At 34.1% G+C, this 17,669-nt stretch overlaps 1 protein-coding gene across 5 annotated transcripts in view; it reads left to right on the plus strand.

Moving 5' to 3' along the window:
* Ssbp2 (single stranded DNA binding protein 2) overlaps nt 1-17,669 on the plus strand; it is a 219,667-nt gene that overhangs the window by 68,880 nt on the left and 133,118 nt on the right. For all 5 annotated transcript variants that reach the window (XM_090331683.1, XM_090331684.1, XM_090331686.1 and 2 more), the window contains exon 2: nt 6,469-6,541. In XM_090331683.1, coding sequence (XP_090187809.1) covers nt 6,469-6,541 — 73 coding nt within the window. The remainder of the gene's footprint in view (nt 1-6,468; nt 6,542-17,669) is intronic.

Genomic DNA, 17,669 nt, shown 5'->3' on the forward strand with positions numbered 1-17,669 from the left:
TCCTAGCCAGTGCAATAACGCAAGAAGCAAGCGTAAAGGGGATCCAAATAGGGAAAGAGTAAGTAAAACTATCCCTCTTTGCAGACGACATCATTCTGTATTTAAAGAATCCTATAGTCTCTACTCCCAAGCTCCTTGAGCTGATTCAAAACTTTGGAAGGGTAGCAGGCTATAAAATTAACCCTCAAAAATCAACTGCCTTCATCTACGCCAACAGTGAGAGGAACGAGGCAATAATCAGGAAAGCAACTCCTTTTGCAGTAGCCTCAAAAAAAATAAAAAAGTACCTAGGAATTAGCTTAACTAAGAACGTAAAGGACCTTTTTGATGAAAACTTTAAAACCGTAAAAAAGGAAATTAAAGCAGGACTGAGGAAATGGAAAAACCCCCCATGCTCCTGGATTGGAAGAATCAACATCGTGAAAATGACAATCTTGCCAAGGGCTATCTACAAATTCAACGCAATACCCATCAATATCCCAATGGGGCATTCTTTAAAGAAATAGAAGAGGCAATCCAAAATTTCATAGGGAATAATAAAAGACCCCATATAGCAAAAACACTTCTTAGCAGAAAGAACAGCGCCGGAGGAATTTCAATTCCAAACTAAAAATTATTTCTTTTAAAATACATAGTATAAGCCCATAAGGAATGATCATTGAAAAGAAAATATTAAGGTTTCTGCAAAAAAAAATCTTGTTCAGGGAGAACAAATATAGTCATTATATTCAATGTACATTATATGAAAACTGAACTATGTAACTTGAGCGTAAGAAAGTGAGAGTGAAAATGGTAGGAGAATGATGGCAAGAGTGATATTGATCAAGAAACATTGTGCTTATAAAGCTGACTTATGGAATTGTAATATCTTTGTACAACTTCTTAACAATAATAATAATAATAATCATATAATTCCTCTTATGACAAGCTTTAAATATGTAGGGAAAATGTTCTGCAATAAAAACGTTCCTGTTGAATGAGGCTGAGTGAAAGGACCTCCAGGGTATAGAAACAAGAGCTATATAATATGTGATTGTTGTTCTTAATTTCTTATCTCTTTTGTTGTCCCTTGGTTATTCTCGTATTGTCACAGTATCTTACCTTGTTATCTGGTATATTGTATATTCTTTTATTTGTTTATTTGTAAAAGGAAAGGGAAGGGGGAAAAGCAAGATGAGGGGAGGGGTTGGTGGGAGGGAGATGAGGACAGAAACATGAGAAGGTGTGTCAATGTTTGTGAAGTAATATACCTTCTATCTGGCGAACATTATTGTAACCATTCTATTAATTACAATAAAAATATGAGAAAAAAGTTCCTATTGAGTAGAAATTGAATCCTAATTAAATTTTGCTTCATTTAATGATGTCATTTCATGGCGTAAGAGGCTATGTTGTCTAGATACTTAAGACCAAATAGAATGATGCTAAATGAATGGACCTCCAGTATATAAAAACAAAAAGCCATATAATGAGTGATTGTTGTCTTTAATGCACTGTTATCTCTCATCTCTTTTGCTGTCCCTTGGTTATCTCATATTGTTATAGTATTTCACCTTTTTATCTGATATATTGTATATATGCATATTTGATTATTTGAATTGGATAGGGAATGAAGGAAAACAAGATGATGGGCAGGTGTAGGGGGGAGGGAAATGGGGACCAAGACATGAAAAAGGGTATCAATGTTTGTGAAGTATTGCACCTTCTATCTGGTGAATATTATGTAACCCTTCTATTAATTATAATAAAAATATATGAAAAAAAGAGGCTATGTTGTAATTTACCTGCATTGGTGGACAAATGTCTCTCCTTACTTTCCTGAAGTAGGTTTTGATAGGCAGCATCCTTTTCATTTTGGTTAGTTGTGGAGTTTGGACTCAGCCTGGGCTCTGTCCCAAAGCTAGCTTTCTACCACTTTGAGCCATGGCTTCACTTTTCAGTTTTCTGGTTGTTATTTGGAGATAAGAGTCTGTCTTAAGTAGTGGAATTGCTGGGTCATAGGGGAGCTCTATGTTTAGTCTTTTGAGGCACTGCCATACTGCTTTCCATAGTGGTTGAACTAGTTTGCACTCCCACCAACAGTGTAGTAGTGATCCCTCCTGGCCACATCCCCTCCAGCATCTGTTGTTTTTAGTTTTCTTGATCCTGGCCATTCTAACTGGAGTGAGGTGGAATCTTAAGAGTTGTTTTGATTTGCATTTCTTTTATGGCCAGAGATGTTGAGCATTTCTTCATGTGTCTATAGGCCATTCTTATTTCTTCTTCAGAGAAGACTCTGTTTAAGTCTTTGGCCCATCTTTAGATGAGATGGTTGTTTCTTTGGAGATTAGTTTTGTAGCGATTCAATTTTTGGAGCTGTTGATATATTTTAGATAAACATAGAGCTCCCCTATGACCCAGCAATTCCACTACTTGGCATTTACCCAACCGTCCAGAAACAAGGGCACACTAAATCCACTAGCACAACGATGTTCATTGCAGCACTATTTGCCATAGCAAAGATATGGAACCAACATAGATGTCCCTCAGTTGAAGAGTGGATCAACAAGATGTGGTATTTATACACAATGGAATTTTATGATGCTGTCAGAAAGAATGGCATTGCCCCATTTGTAAGGAAATGGAAAGACTTAGAGAAAATCATATTAAGTGAAGTAAGCCAGACTCAAAGGAACATAGGCTCAATGGTTTCCCTCATTTGGCATGAACAGTAGAAACCTTGGGCTCTCCTAGCAGAGATTTGCAATAGAGCAAAACCTAGATACATAAGGCCGTATAGTATGATGCTAAATGAAAGGACCTCTAGGATATAGAAACAAAAGCCATATAATGAGTGATTGTTGTCCTTAATGTACTATGTTATCTCTCATCTCTTTTCCTGTCCCTTGGTTATCTCATATTGTTACAGTATTTCACTTTGTTATCTGATATATTGGATATATGTGTATTTGGTTATTTGAAATTGGATAGGAAAGGGGGGAAAACAAGATGGGGGTGGGGGTGGGGGGGCAGGAAATGGGGACCAAGAAATGAGAAAGGGTATCAATGTATGTGAAGTAATGCACCTTCCATCTGGCAAATGTAATGTAACCCTACTTTTAATTACAACAAAAATTATTTGGAAAAAAATGAGGGGTGGGGATGGGGGTAGAGAAATGGGGACCAAGACATGAGTAAGGGTATCAATGTATGTGAATTATTGCACTTTATATCTGGCAAATATAATGTAACCCTTCTATTAATTACAATAAAAATATATGAAAAAAAAGAGTCTGTCTCAAAGACTTTCCTGCCCAGGGTGTCTTCAAACCATGATTTTCAGATCTCAGCCTCCTGAGTAGTTAGGATTAAAGGCATGAGACACTGGTTCCTGGTTTACACAGCATCTTTTATAGTATGCTTTTCCCTGTAAGTGCTTTCTAGGCATTTTTATTTTAGTGGTGTCAGTGCCTCTATTGTGGGAAGCTATTTAGAAGCATGTACTATTTGTGTGTGAAGTTAAGTGCTTCTGTTGTTGCAGCCATGGTATGTGAGTGTGTGTGTGTGTCTGTGTGTATGCGTCCATGCATGTGTATAGGCATGTGTGTGCATGAAAGGGGCATAAAGGAATGTTGAATATGAGAGAAATTGTGGCATTATAATCTAATACATAACATAATATATTAATGGATGTGAGGTAGCTTAAATTATAAACAAAACTATTTACTGTATTCTCTAATTCTTCCAATAAAATAACAAAAGCATTCTTCTTATTTGAAAAATGAACAAACTAAGGCCCACAGAAATTGTGTCTTGTTTATGTGGACACAAGTACCATAAAGAACAGATCATGAAAGTGAATCTAACTTCGGAAACGGTCAATTTAAGAGAAAAATGTCTTGTTAGAGCTTCAAATAGGAGAGACAGATTTGAAACTTGAGAAAGCATATAAGGATAAAAGGATAGGTTCAAACAATTCCATGAACATGGATGGAATGGCAACCTTTTACTTTTTACAGTTCATATATGGTAATAAATATTTTGAAAAAGAATATTATGTTTGTTAGCTATTATGGAGGCATCAGAACAGAATAATTTGCTTCGTATGAATATGTTACTTCCTGTGTCCCTTCGTAGAATAGGTAATGACATGGGAAGTATTAATTTTGTTAAATAGGCTTCAGAATATTGTTAGGAGGTGGCATTATAATAGGTCTTCTCATCCCTACCCTTCTCTAGCATCTTGATGGTAATGAGCTGCTACAGCAAAGACTCTCACATAAGGAGATAGGCTCATACCTATGGAATGTATTTCCAAATACCATTACATGATTTTGAACCAGTTTTTAAAATTGATTCTGGGCCCTTCCCAATACATTCATTCATTCATTTTTGTTTTAGAATCTGTTTAGACTCCTAGAGAAAATGGGGAAATTGCCCTTATATTTATTTCTAATTAGATTCTTTTTTATTATTTAATTGATTTGGAAAAAACAGACAAAATGTATTAGTACCTATACTACTAAAAAGGAGTGGTTGGGCTGGGAGTTTGGCCTAGTGTTAGAGTGCTTGCCTAGCATGCACAAAGACCTAGGTTTGATTCCTCAGTTACCACATACATAGAAAAAGCTGGAAGTGGTGCTGTGGGCCAAGTGGTACAGCACTAGCATTGAGAAAGCCCAAGGACAGTGCCCAGACCCTGAGTTCAAGCCCCAGGACTGGCAAAAAAAAGAAAAAAAAAGAAAAAAAAAAGAAAGAGTTTACACAAGTTTAGGAATGTAACTTTAAGGAATGAGTTTTGGGCCCAGACCCTAGTAATTAAAAATAAAAAAGCCATGGGGGATTTCTTGAAACTTTAATTCTTCTCTTTTAGGCAATAAGTAGTGAGTACTGTCTGTTGGACAACTTTGAGGCTGTACAGTTTATCTAGATTTCACAGTTCTCCCTTTTCAAGATAAAGTTTGCTACCCAGGTCAGCGAAGGTTAGGATAGCATTGGTTGTAGTTAGTGGAGAGGCAGTGTGTATGTATGTTTTTGAATAGTGTTTGTCAAAAAAAGAAATCACCAACAGGAATGTTTGTTTGAAACTACAGGGACAGTCCAATTCCTGTAGCCTTTGTAAAATACTCTGGGGATGAGCTATAGTTCTACTGTGAAACATGGCTCACTGGAAGGAACTGTATATTATCATATTATCTCACATCTTAGGAGGGGGAAGAGAGTTGAGAAGTACTGTCTGAACTGGCAAGAGTCATTCCATTTGAAGAGATCAGACGTTTCTAAATTGCAATTGTGTACCCACTGACAGTGGTATAGTTTTGATTTCTGAGTAACTTTAACATAAGTCTGCTTTCTTAGTAATGATAAAAATAATTGATTAGTAACTATAAAAGTAATTTTCATTTTTGGAAATTTCAGAATGGGAAAGGAACTAGGTAGAGCAACTTAATTTGCATAGGCTTTTTAAAAGCAACAAATGCATGATACATTTTCATGAAAATAAACACTATCACTTTTGTGAATACCATCAATCTTTAACAATCAAAAACTCCCTTGGCAAGAGAAATGGTGAAGCTATACAAAATTGTGGTTATTGTTAAATTGCGTTGTTTACTATAAACCTGGTTTAATATTGGTAAATATAGGGAAGCAGAAACTGAACTGTTGTGAGTCCTCTGGGCATCCATCCAAGATATCATTAAAAATACTGGCACACACTAATTTGGGTTTATGAATAATATTTTAACAGCTCAAACTGAAATTGAGCCACATGATATATCTTAAAAATTCTGAATCCACAAGATGAGAGTAACATAAGTATATTGCACCATCAATATGCTATGTTTGAATAATAAACTTATATGCAATTTTGTGTTAACCTTTAAACTGTAAATGTAATCTTCTATCTTTAAAGTTTTTATATACCACTGTCGTGGTTTGCTGTGAATTCGAATGCATTATGAATTAAGATACTAATTAATTTAATAAACCTAAAGAATAAGAAGTTGTTAATTCAGTGTTAAAATGTATATTTAACAAAATTATTGGCATATAGTTTTGCAGAGAGCTAGGATTTACTTTAATTTTCTCTCAAATGTTGTTGGAAAAGTCTAATAACTAAATTAATATTTCCTGCTAAAATATACTTTTGCCTCAAGTAGGATTTGGGGTTTTTAATTTTGGGTTATGAAATATTATGTTAAGTATAAGAAAAGGAGTGATGCTTGGTTTGTGGATGATTTAAGAAAGAAGTCTGTATTTAGTTGTTTTCTGAGAAATATATATTTATCTTTTCTTTCTGTGCTATTTTAATGAGTTCAAGTTTTTTCTGAACATAAATATATGTATTCCCATTGAAAGGGCATGGGAAAGTTTCATTTTCTGTCACTGTTAGTATATAAGATATATTTGCTGTGGAAAAATGTATATTATTTTAAAAATGAATTTTAAGTATTTCTTTTCTCAGTAAATGTTTTATTCATTTTCCAGGTTAGCACTCTATGTATATGAATATCTGCTCCATGTAGGAGCTCAGAAATCGGCCCAAACATTTTTATCAGAGGTATGTTTTATATATTTTCTATATTATATTTTATTATATAAATATACATTGAACAATTAGAGAAAAATTGTTATGCATTATATACTTCATGCTTTATTAACAGTGTGTATAATATTGTCCCTGTAGCTTATATATAAGCATTATCCCCTAATGCTATTTGTTTGTCACTCAATAATCCTTTAATCAACTTTCTAACCGTTTAGCCCTCTTAGAACTAGAAACTCAGTTTACCCTCAAAAAGTATCCACCATATGGAACAGTATTTATGCAGCATTATGGTTTTTTCCTTGTTTGTATTTTTCAAGGATAACAGTTTTTTGTTTGAAAAACATTTTGGGTGCTCTTTCAAGTTTTTCTCTTTTACTTATACAACACTCCCCTCTCCCCCCCCTCTCTCTCTTCTCTCTCTCTCGCTCTCACTCTCTCTCTCTCGCTCTCTCTCTTTCTTTCTTTCTGAAAAGGTCTTGTTATATAGCCCAGACTCACCTTGAACTAACTCTTCTTTGCTTCATCTCCTGAGTGCTGGGATTATAGGCTCATACTGCCATCCTCATCCCTCTTTTACTTTTTGAAAGTTTGAAGTTGAAATTTCTTACAATGGTACTTCTCCAATCTATATTATGATGATAAGGACAATAAAAATACTGACTGTTGTATGCCTGACATATAATCTACCAAAGTACATTACATATCTGTAATATTTTAAAGAAATTATCAAGTCATGCCATGTTATTGCTGTTTATTCTGATTGTACCAATAGGTCTCAGTTAATTTTACCTAAACAGCTCACACAGCTTTATAAGTAATGGAACTAGAGTTCAGAATTTATCCATGTTACTTTCTGGGCCCCTGATTTTCCCTTTATATCTATGTTATGCAGTATGGTAGACACTAGCCAGTGGATTTGGAATATTTGAAATATATCCAATCAACTAAGAACTGCTATGCTTATACTCTGAAGGCTTATTTTGAACAAAGAATATAAAAATATCATTAATATTTCTGAAATTTTGATCACACTGTTTTGGATACATTGAGTAAAATAATACTGCTAAAAGTAATTTTATCTTTATGTTTTAACATATGGCTATTAGAACATTTAAAATTACACCAGAGGCTCTCATTTGTGGCCTATGTTTATTTTTCTTTTGGACAGTGATACTTGAAATTGCACGAGTCTAATGATCTCACTAGTTTGGTCTCCACCAACCCTGAGATACAATAAGGAACCTAATTCTCATACTGTCTTGCAATGAGGGATATCTTTCCCAAAATTAATTTGCACCCTAAACCAAATATGTAAGTTATTAAACACACATCACGTTTCTAGTTACTTTGTTTATGTGAATTAGTTAGGCCTATTTGCAAATTAGGACTATTAGAGGTTTTTTCATAGCATGTAAAAAGTGCTGTATTTGTGGTTCACTAAATCATTAATTAGAAGACTTTGAACTATGATATTTCTACTCTCTTCAATATTTGCTATTACAGAAGAAGTAGCTTAATTGGGTGTCCTTAATGTTTTTAATATATAGTATATATTAATATATATACACACACACACACATTTTTTTTGGTCAGGGTGATGTATAGAGGGGTTATAGTTACATTCGTAAGGTAGTAAGTACACTACTTCTTAAACAGTGTTACCTTTTCCCATGTTACTCTTAATGACTGTCAACTTATTTAAAAACAAAAGCCAACAATGGAGACTTAAACTGTTATTTTAACACATTGATAACTTGATAAAATAATTTACTGATCTCAAGTGCCATGTTAAATTGGCCAAACTTACAGAATTCTCAGGGACTCCCAAATTTGTATTTTCACCATCTTTATAAAGTATCAGATATAATAGTTATTAAACTTTATGACAAAAGTAAAATGATACTAACATTTAAGGAAGTTTGGATATTTGGATTCAAATGAGTTATATGGTATCCAGATAACTCAGCACTATATTCGTAGACCCTGAGCTTAATGTAAAAACTGCTATAAAATTTCTAAGACTTTGGTAGAAATGGAATTAGAATTTCAGAACAGATTTACACATTTTGACAAGTATATGTTATGATTTTATTTTCTCTGGATTTGGAATACAAAACCAAGGCATCTCTGAATTCTTAGTCTGGCTGAATTGTATGAAAGAAACCAGTTAACTTGAAAACAGATAACAATGGACTCAGTTTCTGCAGGTATATTAGTCCAAGAAGATTACCACTGAGGAAAAGCAAATTAAGGTCAAAATGTATTGGTTCAATACTCCAAAATTCTTCCAGTTTACCTAGTATATCCGAGTTATTCATAATTTGAAATCTCACAATGTAGGCTACATTATTTTCACAGCTATGTTGTACACATTAATACTGTCCACTGAAAACAAAATCTTATTTTAATGCTCTTTTTCCTTAAATACAGTGATTGCATAATGCTATGCAAGTTCTGCTAGTGAAGAAGACACTCACTTTGGAAAAAATCTAAAATTTTCACTTCATCACTTTGATAAGCAAATAATTTACACTTTTTGGTTGGAAGGATTACCTTGAGCATCATTCCCCCACCGCCCCAACATGTTTTCACAACACTAATTTTGCAACATTTCTTAACACTAGCCTATCACACAATGATTTAAACACACAACTGAAATGAACACCAGACCGAGAGTTTCTCTAAATCAGCTGAACTTTTGTGTGTATGAAAATTGAAGGTTTTTTTCTTTTTAAAATTAGCATCAATTGTTGCATAAAGAAGTTTCATTTCAACATATCCATGTGTGCCTTCATCAAACTTAATCCCTGCCAATCTCCCTCATCCGTTTCCAAACCAAAGTAAACAAGCTTTTTGCTTTTATTTTTATACATGTTCATAAAGGTTTTTGATAATATTCAGCCTCTTTTATCCTCTCATTTTGCCTTTCTCTGCTAAGTATCTGCATCCTAGACAGGACATGTTTTACCTCCTAACATTCATTTGCATTAAAGTGTATGTTACATATTTCAAGAGCCTTCATTAGTATATTTCACACCTGCACATAGTATAAATTGATCAGTTTGACTGACTCTTGCTTTCCCCTATCCTTCACCCCTCACAGCTTCCAATGAGTTTTGTTTTGCCATCTTCATTAGCAGATGTCTTACATTTCAGTATTGCTTACCATCTAACATTCACTTTTCCTTCTCACCTTTTAATATGCCCACACCCCATATGTTCCTACAATTGCAAACATGTTATATATGTTTGATATATTAAATATCTGTATCTTTATTGTGTTGATATACATTTTTGTATCCCATTCCTCATTTCTTAAGAGCCTTTATCATAAAGGGATGTTGAATTTTGTCAGATTTTAGATTTGTTAGATTTTCTCTTTGAATTTGTTTTGTGCTGTGTTAAATGTATTGACTTGCATATGTTCATTTTCTGCATGAATTGGAATGATCTTGTGCTTTTTGTGTTGATTCTGTTTTTTTTCTATATTACATTTATCAGCTTATATATGTTGAACTAACTTTGCATATCAGAAGTGAAACCAACTTGATCCTGGTGTATGTTCTTATTGATGTACTGTTCAATTCTGTTAGCAGGAGAAGTTTTGGTCTGCTTTTTATCAAAGAAATTGTTTAGTAATTCTGTTTTTCTGTGGTATCTTTGTCTAGTACTGAGATGAGTATAATACTGACTTCATGCAATTAGCTTTCCAGCCTTCATTCCCTTCTATTTTATGGAAAAGTTTGGGAAGTAGTGGTTTTCATTGTTCTTAAAGGTCTGTTAGTTGTCTGAAGTAGTAGATCACATGTCTAGCTTATGTGGAACTCTGGTTCTATCCTCAATACCACAAAGAAAAATAAAAGAAAGAAAATCCATCCAACCAAACAAACAAACAAAAATTCTAAAACTAAAACAACTAAATCCTAGTTGACTTTATAAAGGTATAAAACCATGGCAGAATTTTGCCATGAATCTACTAGGTCTGAGCTTTTCATTTTTATGAAACTGTTGCTATTTCAATCTCATTTGTAATTAGCGATTTGTTATATCTTCTTGTATCTGAAACATTTAGCAATATATCTATTTTAATTAGATTTTCTTGTTTATTTCAGGATATTATTTCATGATCTCATATGTTTTATACTTTTGAGTAGCCTGTTTGTTCCCCTATAATTTGGGTTATATCCATTCTTCAGGGTGGCCATGGATTTTTCATTCTTCATCTTTTAGAATACCAGCTTTGTGCGTGTGTGTGTGTGTGTGTGTGTGTGTGTGTGTGTGTGTGTGTGTGTGTGTGTGTATGTGCCCACACTCACGTGTGCATGTGCGTGCATCCACACTGCTACAGAAGCTTGAACTTTTGCCAGGCTCTTTTGCTCATGTCTGGTGCTCAGTTACTTGAGCCAGGTCTCAATTTCTGGTTTTTGCTAGTTAATTGGAGAGAAAAGTCTCAAATTTGTCCCCATTAGACTGGCTGCAAATGATGATCCTTAGATACTGTCCTTTTGAGTAGCTAGAATAGCTATGTGCCATTAGCATCCAGCTAGAAACCATTTTTTGTTTCACTGAGTCTTCATATAATTTTTTAGTCTCTACTTCATTGATTTCTACTCTAGCCTTTATTTTTTCATCTGCCAGTTTTGGTTTGGCTAATTTTTTTTCCTAGGAATTTGAACAGTGTCATTAAGGTATTTATTTGTGATCTCTCTGTTTTGTAAAAGTACTCATGGCTATAAACTTTCCTCTTTGTCCTGCCTATATTGTATCTTAATAGTTCTGGTAGGTGTACTTGAATTTTCACTAGATTTTAGGAACTTTTGAATTTTCCTTTTTTCTTCAGTGATCCACTAACTGAAGGGTGTTGTTCAGTATCTGTGTGTTTGAATATTTTCTGAAATTTCTCTTGCTGATGAACTCCAATTTTATTTTATTGTAGTCTGCTACAGGACAGTGTAGTTTCAGGTTTTTAAAATGTGCTAATAAGCCTTGCATTGTGTCCTGGAAGATGGTCTATTTTGGAGAAAGACCCATGGGCTGCTGAGAAGATGTGCATTCAGCAGCTGCTGGATAAAATACTTTGTTGATACTTGTCAGATCTACTTGGTCTATAGTGTCATTTAATTCTGAGTTTATTTGGTGGTCTATCTATGGATGATCTATCTGTCTAGGATTGTGTTGAGGTCTATTTAAGTCCAGGAGTGTTTCATGAAGTGTGTACTCTAAGGTGTACAAATATTAATTTGTGTGTCAATTTGATGGACTATTTCTTTTATTAACTTTTTTCTGGTTTAGTTTGACCAACTGATTTGAAGTCTACCTAATCAGATAAGAATATTGACTCTTGCTTGTTTAGGTGATTCATTTATTTGGAAGGTCTTTTTTCAAAATTTTCACTTTTAAACCAGTGTTTGTTTTTGGCAGCAATATTTTTTTTGTTAACAGGTCCTGGTCTTGCCTTTTGAGTCATATTGTCATCTTTTATATCTTTTATTTTCAACTCTATTTTCATGTTTTTGTTGATCGTCTTCCTTCTTCTTTTCTGTAGTGTTAGTTAGGTGCCCATACTTCTTTCGTTTTTGTTTATCATGGCAAGTTTTCATTTGTCTTTGGTTGTGAAAGATAGCTTTTCCCAGTATTCTAAGATGACAGTTGTTTACTTTCAGCACTTGAAATAAGATTTGTGTTAAGAGATATGGTCTTCTGTTATTTTGATGGACCTTCTATTATAAGTGACTGCGTTGAAGTTTTTCAGTATTATTTACTTTTTCTTTTTTGCTTACTGTTTTAACTAGCCACATGAAGAGGTTTTCTGATCTGTCCTGTTAGGCTGCTGCTGCTGCTGCTGCTCCTCCTCCTCCTCCTCCTTCTTCTGCTTCTTTTTTTGAAGATTGGGAATTTTTCTGCTAATATTTTATTGAATACATTTCTTACACCTTTAGCTATTGTATCATCTTCATCTATGTCTATGATTTGTGCTTTTTTTTTTTTGCCAGTCTTGGGCTTGAGCTCAGGGCCTGAGCCCTGTCCTTGGACTTTCTCAAGGGTAGAGCTCTACCACTTGAGCTTCAGCACCACTTGTAGCTTTTTTCTATGTATGTGGTACTGAGGAATCAAACCCAGGTATTTGTGCATGTTATGCAAGCACTCTATCACTAGGCCAAACTCCTGGCCCACATTTGTTTTTCACTTTTGAAAATTATATAAATTTTTCTTTTTTTGTTCTATTCTGATTTTACTAGTGTTCTGCTTTATATTCAATCCCTAAAATTCTTCTCTTCATCTACCGTGCTACAGAGACTTCCAGCTGTATTTGTCATTTTCAGGTTTTCAGTTTGATATTTTTTCCAAAGATTTTAATCTCTACTGGGTTCCCTTTTCATGTCTTGCATTCGCTTCCTCATTTCTATTAGCTGTTTATCTATATATTCTTTGAACTTGTTTAGCTGTTTATCTGTATGCTTTGAGTTCATTTAGGTGTTTATTTACATTGACTTTGATTATATTTAGCATTTTACTTCTACTATCTTTGAATTCATTTAGTTGCTTTTTTTTTTTTTCGGTCGGTCCTGGGGCTTGAACTCTGGGCCTGGGCACTGTCCCTGAGCTCTTCAGCTCAAGGCTGCCACCCTACCCCTAGAGCCATAGTCCCACTTCCCATTTTCTAGTGATTAATTGGAGATAAGAATCTCATGGACTTTACTGCCTGGGCTGGCTTTGTACCGTGATCCTCAGATCTCACCCTTCTGAGTAGCTAAGATTACAGGCGTTAGCCACCTGGCCACTTTCTTATGTTTTTATAATGTCTTTATTTGTGTTTGCTTTCATACCATTGATCATTCTTATTCATAATTCAAGTCATTCAGATCCTTTGTTAGGTGACTGTTGACTTTTTGTGGTATTTTTCTGGTGTTTCCACATGGAAGTTTGAATATTTGAATTAAGTTGGGGCTTTGGATTTTAGTTGTCCAACATCTTACTGTTGAATCATTACCTATATTTTGTTAGGACCAACCAGAAAAATACATAATTTTTACCACTAGCCTGAGGCTGTAACTCAGCAATAACATTCACCACTTTTAATTCTTAGGTATTTATGTAAAATATCTTTGACATCATTATGTATATATAATCAAGTTGTGCATAAAGGGGACCAATATTCTTTTGTAGTATAGAAGGGGTTAGAAAGAGAAATTTTTTTTATAAGTTAAAAGTTAGTTAATGAAAGGAAACATTTCGAGGAAAGCAGTAAGGAAAGCATATGATGGGGAAAAGAGGAGTGGAATGTGAGTGTTGCAAATATATAGTAGAAATATATATATATATATAAATTGTAGGTAAGGAAGTACTCATTAGAGATTGAGAAGGAATGGCAAAGCTAAGAATATCAGAAGAAAGAAGTAGAATAAACTACCAGCTGAATACTTTGTAAGTGAGAAATAGGAGAAATGAAAAGTAAAAGTAAAAAGAAAACAACAATAATATAAGAGATACAAAATGAACTTATGTTTTTGAGTCGGTTTTTCTTCCTCATTCAGATGAGACTTCAGGGCTCTATGTTCTCATGGGTCTTTGTGAGGATAAGTTGATAGAGGTCAGGGAACTCCTGAGAACTAGCAACAGGGACCTGGAGTTGCGTTATTCTGCCCTGTTACAAATGTGTCAGGTAGCCTAAGTGGGGCTCCCAGAGCATGACAGAAATCTATCTTCCTCAGCATTTGCAAACACTGGCTGTTCTAGTTTGTTTGTGGTGAGCTTTCTCCCTTTTCACCTGATCCTTCTCTTTAATGTTTCATTTGGAGATCAAACAGTAAATTGGTCCTGTTACTAAATGCTGTGTTATAACCACAGTTTCCTTTTGGTTAGGATAAGGTCCTGGACCCCATACACTGCATGTGGCTGCCAGTGTCCTCTGGATAAGGATAAGGGCTATGCTCTAGCTGTAGCTTCCTTTGAATTGAGATCAAATTGTTTTGGAAATTACTTTTTATTTATTTGTCTGTGCTTGGTCCAAATCATACTTTTTATTTATTTGTCTATACTTGGTACAAATCATGTGTTATAAATGCAAAATAAGAGGGTAGGCTTAACTATTTTTCACAAATAGGTCAGAATATGAGTTTGTTTCTCAGAACTATTCTTCAATTTTTCAACTCAATTCTAAATGGCACTGTAAAAATATATTCTCATTGCTTAAATAATGAACCTTGAGAGTGTTTAAGCTAATTGTATAGGCTTTCCATCAAGTAAAGAATTAAGTTGAAGCTAGTTGGGTTTATACAGACAGACTTTTAAAACATTGCATAGTAAAAGTGCAAGGATACCAGTTGTATGGAAACCCTTGACCATAAAACAAGAGAATGTATTTGTGTGGGTACATACTTATTAATAGTACAAGTTTTAAAAGAATATACTTGCCTGACTAATAGTTTCCTGGAATGGTATGTTAATGAAGTAAAGGGATTTTTATCCTTACTTGTACGATTTTTACATGTTCTTCAAAATAAAAGTGCAAAGAAATACTATTTTTAATAGTTACTTAAAATAAACATAATGAAAATTATGTTTCCTTAAATTATCTGAGTTTGGAGGTAAAAGCATGAAGGTGTGTTTGTGAGAGGTCATTACCGATAACACTGTACACATTTTAGAAATTATAGTAGCTTCCTATTTCCTCCTTCACATTTAAAATTTCTGTGATATGTAACAGCTGGTTCTTGCTTGTGTATACCTCAAGCTTCTATCATTTAGACATGGTATATTCTCTTTGGTATATTCTGCCTAAATGCTCCTCCCCTTGGTACCTCAATGACTTAGAGATCTATATTTTTATGAAGGCTTTCTGAGTTTTTTTTTTTTTCTCTCTAAGCGGGTAGTATATCCTTCCAGTACTTGAACAGAAAGACTTTTACATACCATGGTAGGATATTTGCACTTTTATATAAATTATAAGCATTTTTGCAAAATTTAAAGTAAAACAATTATATCATTAGGTCTGTTACCTTGTGTCTGTGTGTGTGACATTATCTCTTAATTATGAACAACAAAAAGTTCAAATGTACTATTTTAGTGTTCTGTACCCAACAGGCTTTTTCAAGTCTTAATTTTACCTGTAGCATATGGGCAGTTTAAGGATATCAATAAATTGTGGAAGGATTTCTTAACCAGATTAGTTTTATTTAAATCCCTTCTCTATCTCTAGATTTTAATCTCACACTTCACTGCACAAGAAGCTTAAAATTGGAAAGTCTACTTTTGGGGGTATGTTGAGTATTGAGCGGTTTCTTCTCTTTTGGAGGTGAAGGCAGCTCTTCTCCCAATTTTTCATCTCTGGCAACAATTTCCTGATGTCAGACTTAACCAGAACCAGCTGACAAAAAGGATAAGAAACGTAATTTCCAGAATACCTGCTGCAAGCAGAGAACGGATTATAGGAATGTGATTGGTGGAGTTGAAAGATACTAGGTAAATTTTCAGTAGCAGTATAGCTTGCTAAAAGCAAATAAGGATAAAAAGTTAAGTGCTCATTGTGTTATTTTTACCTAGTTTGTATACATGATACCCAATGTTGGTGTTTTTTTGTTTTTTTTTTTTTTTGCCAGTCCGGGGCTTGAACTCAGGGCCTGAGCGCTGTCCTTGGGCTTTCCTCAAGGCTAGTGTTTTACCCTGAGCCACCGCACCACTTCTGGTTTTTTCTATGCATGTGGTACCAAGGAATCGAACCTGGGTCTTCGTGCATGCTAGGCAGGCACTCTACGACTAGGCCAAACTTCCAGCCTGATTGTACCCAATGTTTTATGCTTTGTTGTTTGTATTTCTTTTATTGGTTTGGAAATTATACTGACTTATGAAATATCATAATTCTCCTTTTGTGGTTGTAGAGTATTTCATTCAATTAAATGTGTCATATTTTTACAAAGCCCCCTCCCTGGTAAACATCTAGGTTGTATTCTCTCTTTTTTATAAAAGTGAAGTATGTGTTAAGAAAAATGGTTGTGCGCGCGCATGCGCGTGCATGTGTGCGTGTGTATATCTTAAGCTTCTATCATCTGACAAAGTTTACAGGATAAATTCCTAGAAGAAATACTTTAGTAGATTGTACGTCATTTATAAGACTACCAGTAACATGCTTTATCTCTGTTGATAGGTTTTTTTCTTTGTGATTCAGTATTTGGTTGTGAGTTTTTGGACAAATGATGAAAATGTTGGATAATGTGATAGATGCAGCAAACCACAGATTAGGCCCTCATGCATAATATGGCACAGAATAGGCCTTGAGATGGACATAAAAGTAATTGGCAAAGAGGGTGTATACAATCAAATGATAAAGAGGAGTGGTGGATATTTAAACAAGAAAAACCTTTCAGCTGGGGAAGAAATGTTGCGATGGGGATATTGGTTAAAGGAAAATAGAATAAAGGAAAGGAACTTGTTGACATAGATGCCATTCAAAACCTAAATGAGCTTGAAGTACATAAAGCTCTGTATAACAGAAAAAAAACCAGTCAACATTTAGGGGTATTTTCTAGCTATTTCTCAATTATTAATGCATGTTAGTCTAAAATACATAATTACTATAATTTTAAGGTAAAATGTTCCCATTACCCTTTCCCAGAAAATAGTTGCAAATTTGGTGTGATTTCTTTAATATAAAACACCCAAATATGCACAGACATTTGTAGACATTTATTTTCAAACAAGAAAAATTTCACACTATACGTCTTGTTTTCCAATCTTGCAACTTGAAAAATCAATAGAAATAGCCCTTTACAGATAACTTTCTCATTCATAAAAGTATCAAAACATTTTTTACTTACTATTGGTAAATGTTTCTTGGGTTGTTTCTAATTTTCATTTTTTCTCTAACACTTTCAGTGAATATGAAAGTATAATTATGGGTCAGAGTTCTTTTTTACTTTGTCTTGAGCACTGATTTATACATTTTTTGTAAATAAGCAAGATTTGGAATAGTTGTTTATTTGAAAATAGTGATACCATTCACTATGGAAACGTGTGTGGAGAACCAGGTTTTCTTTGGAACTGTTGTTCATTCAAAAACTATAAAAGAATAGCTTCTGAGTGATAGACCAAAGTTTTTGCTTCTTCTGGCACATACTTGTACTTTAAAATGAGAAGGATGAAC

The sequence above is a fragment of the Megascapheus bottae genome, chromosome 4, assembly GCF_031878675.1.
Source record: "Megascapheus bottae isolate mThoBot1 chromosome 4, mThoBot2.hap1, whole genome shotgun sequence".
NCBI classification, from domain to species: Eukaryota; Metazoa; Chordata; class Mammalia; order Rodentia; family Geomyidae; genus Megascapheus; species Megascapheus bottae.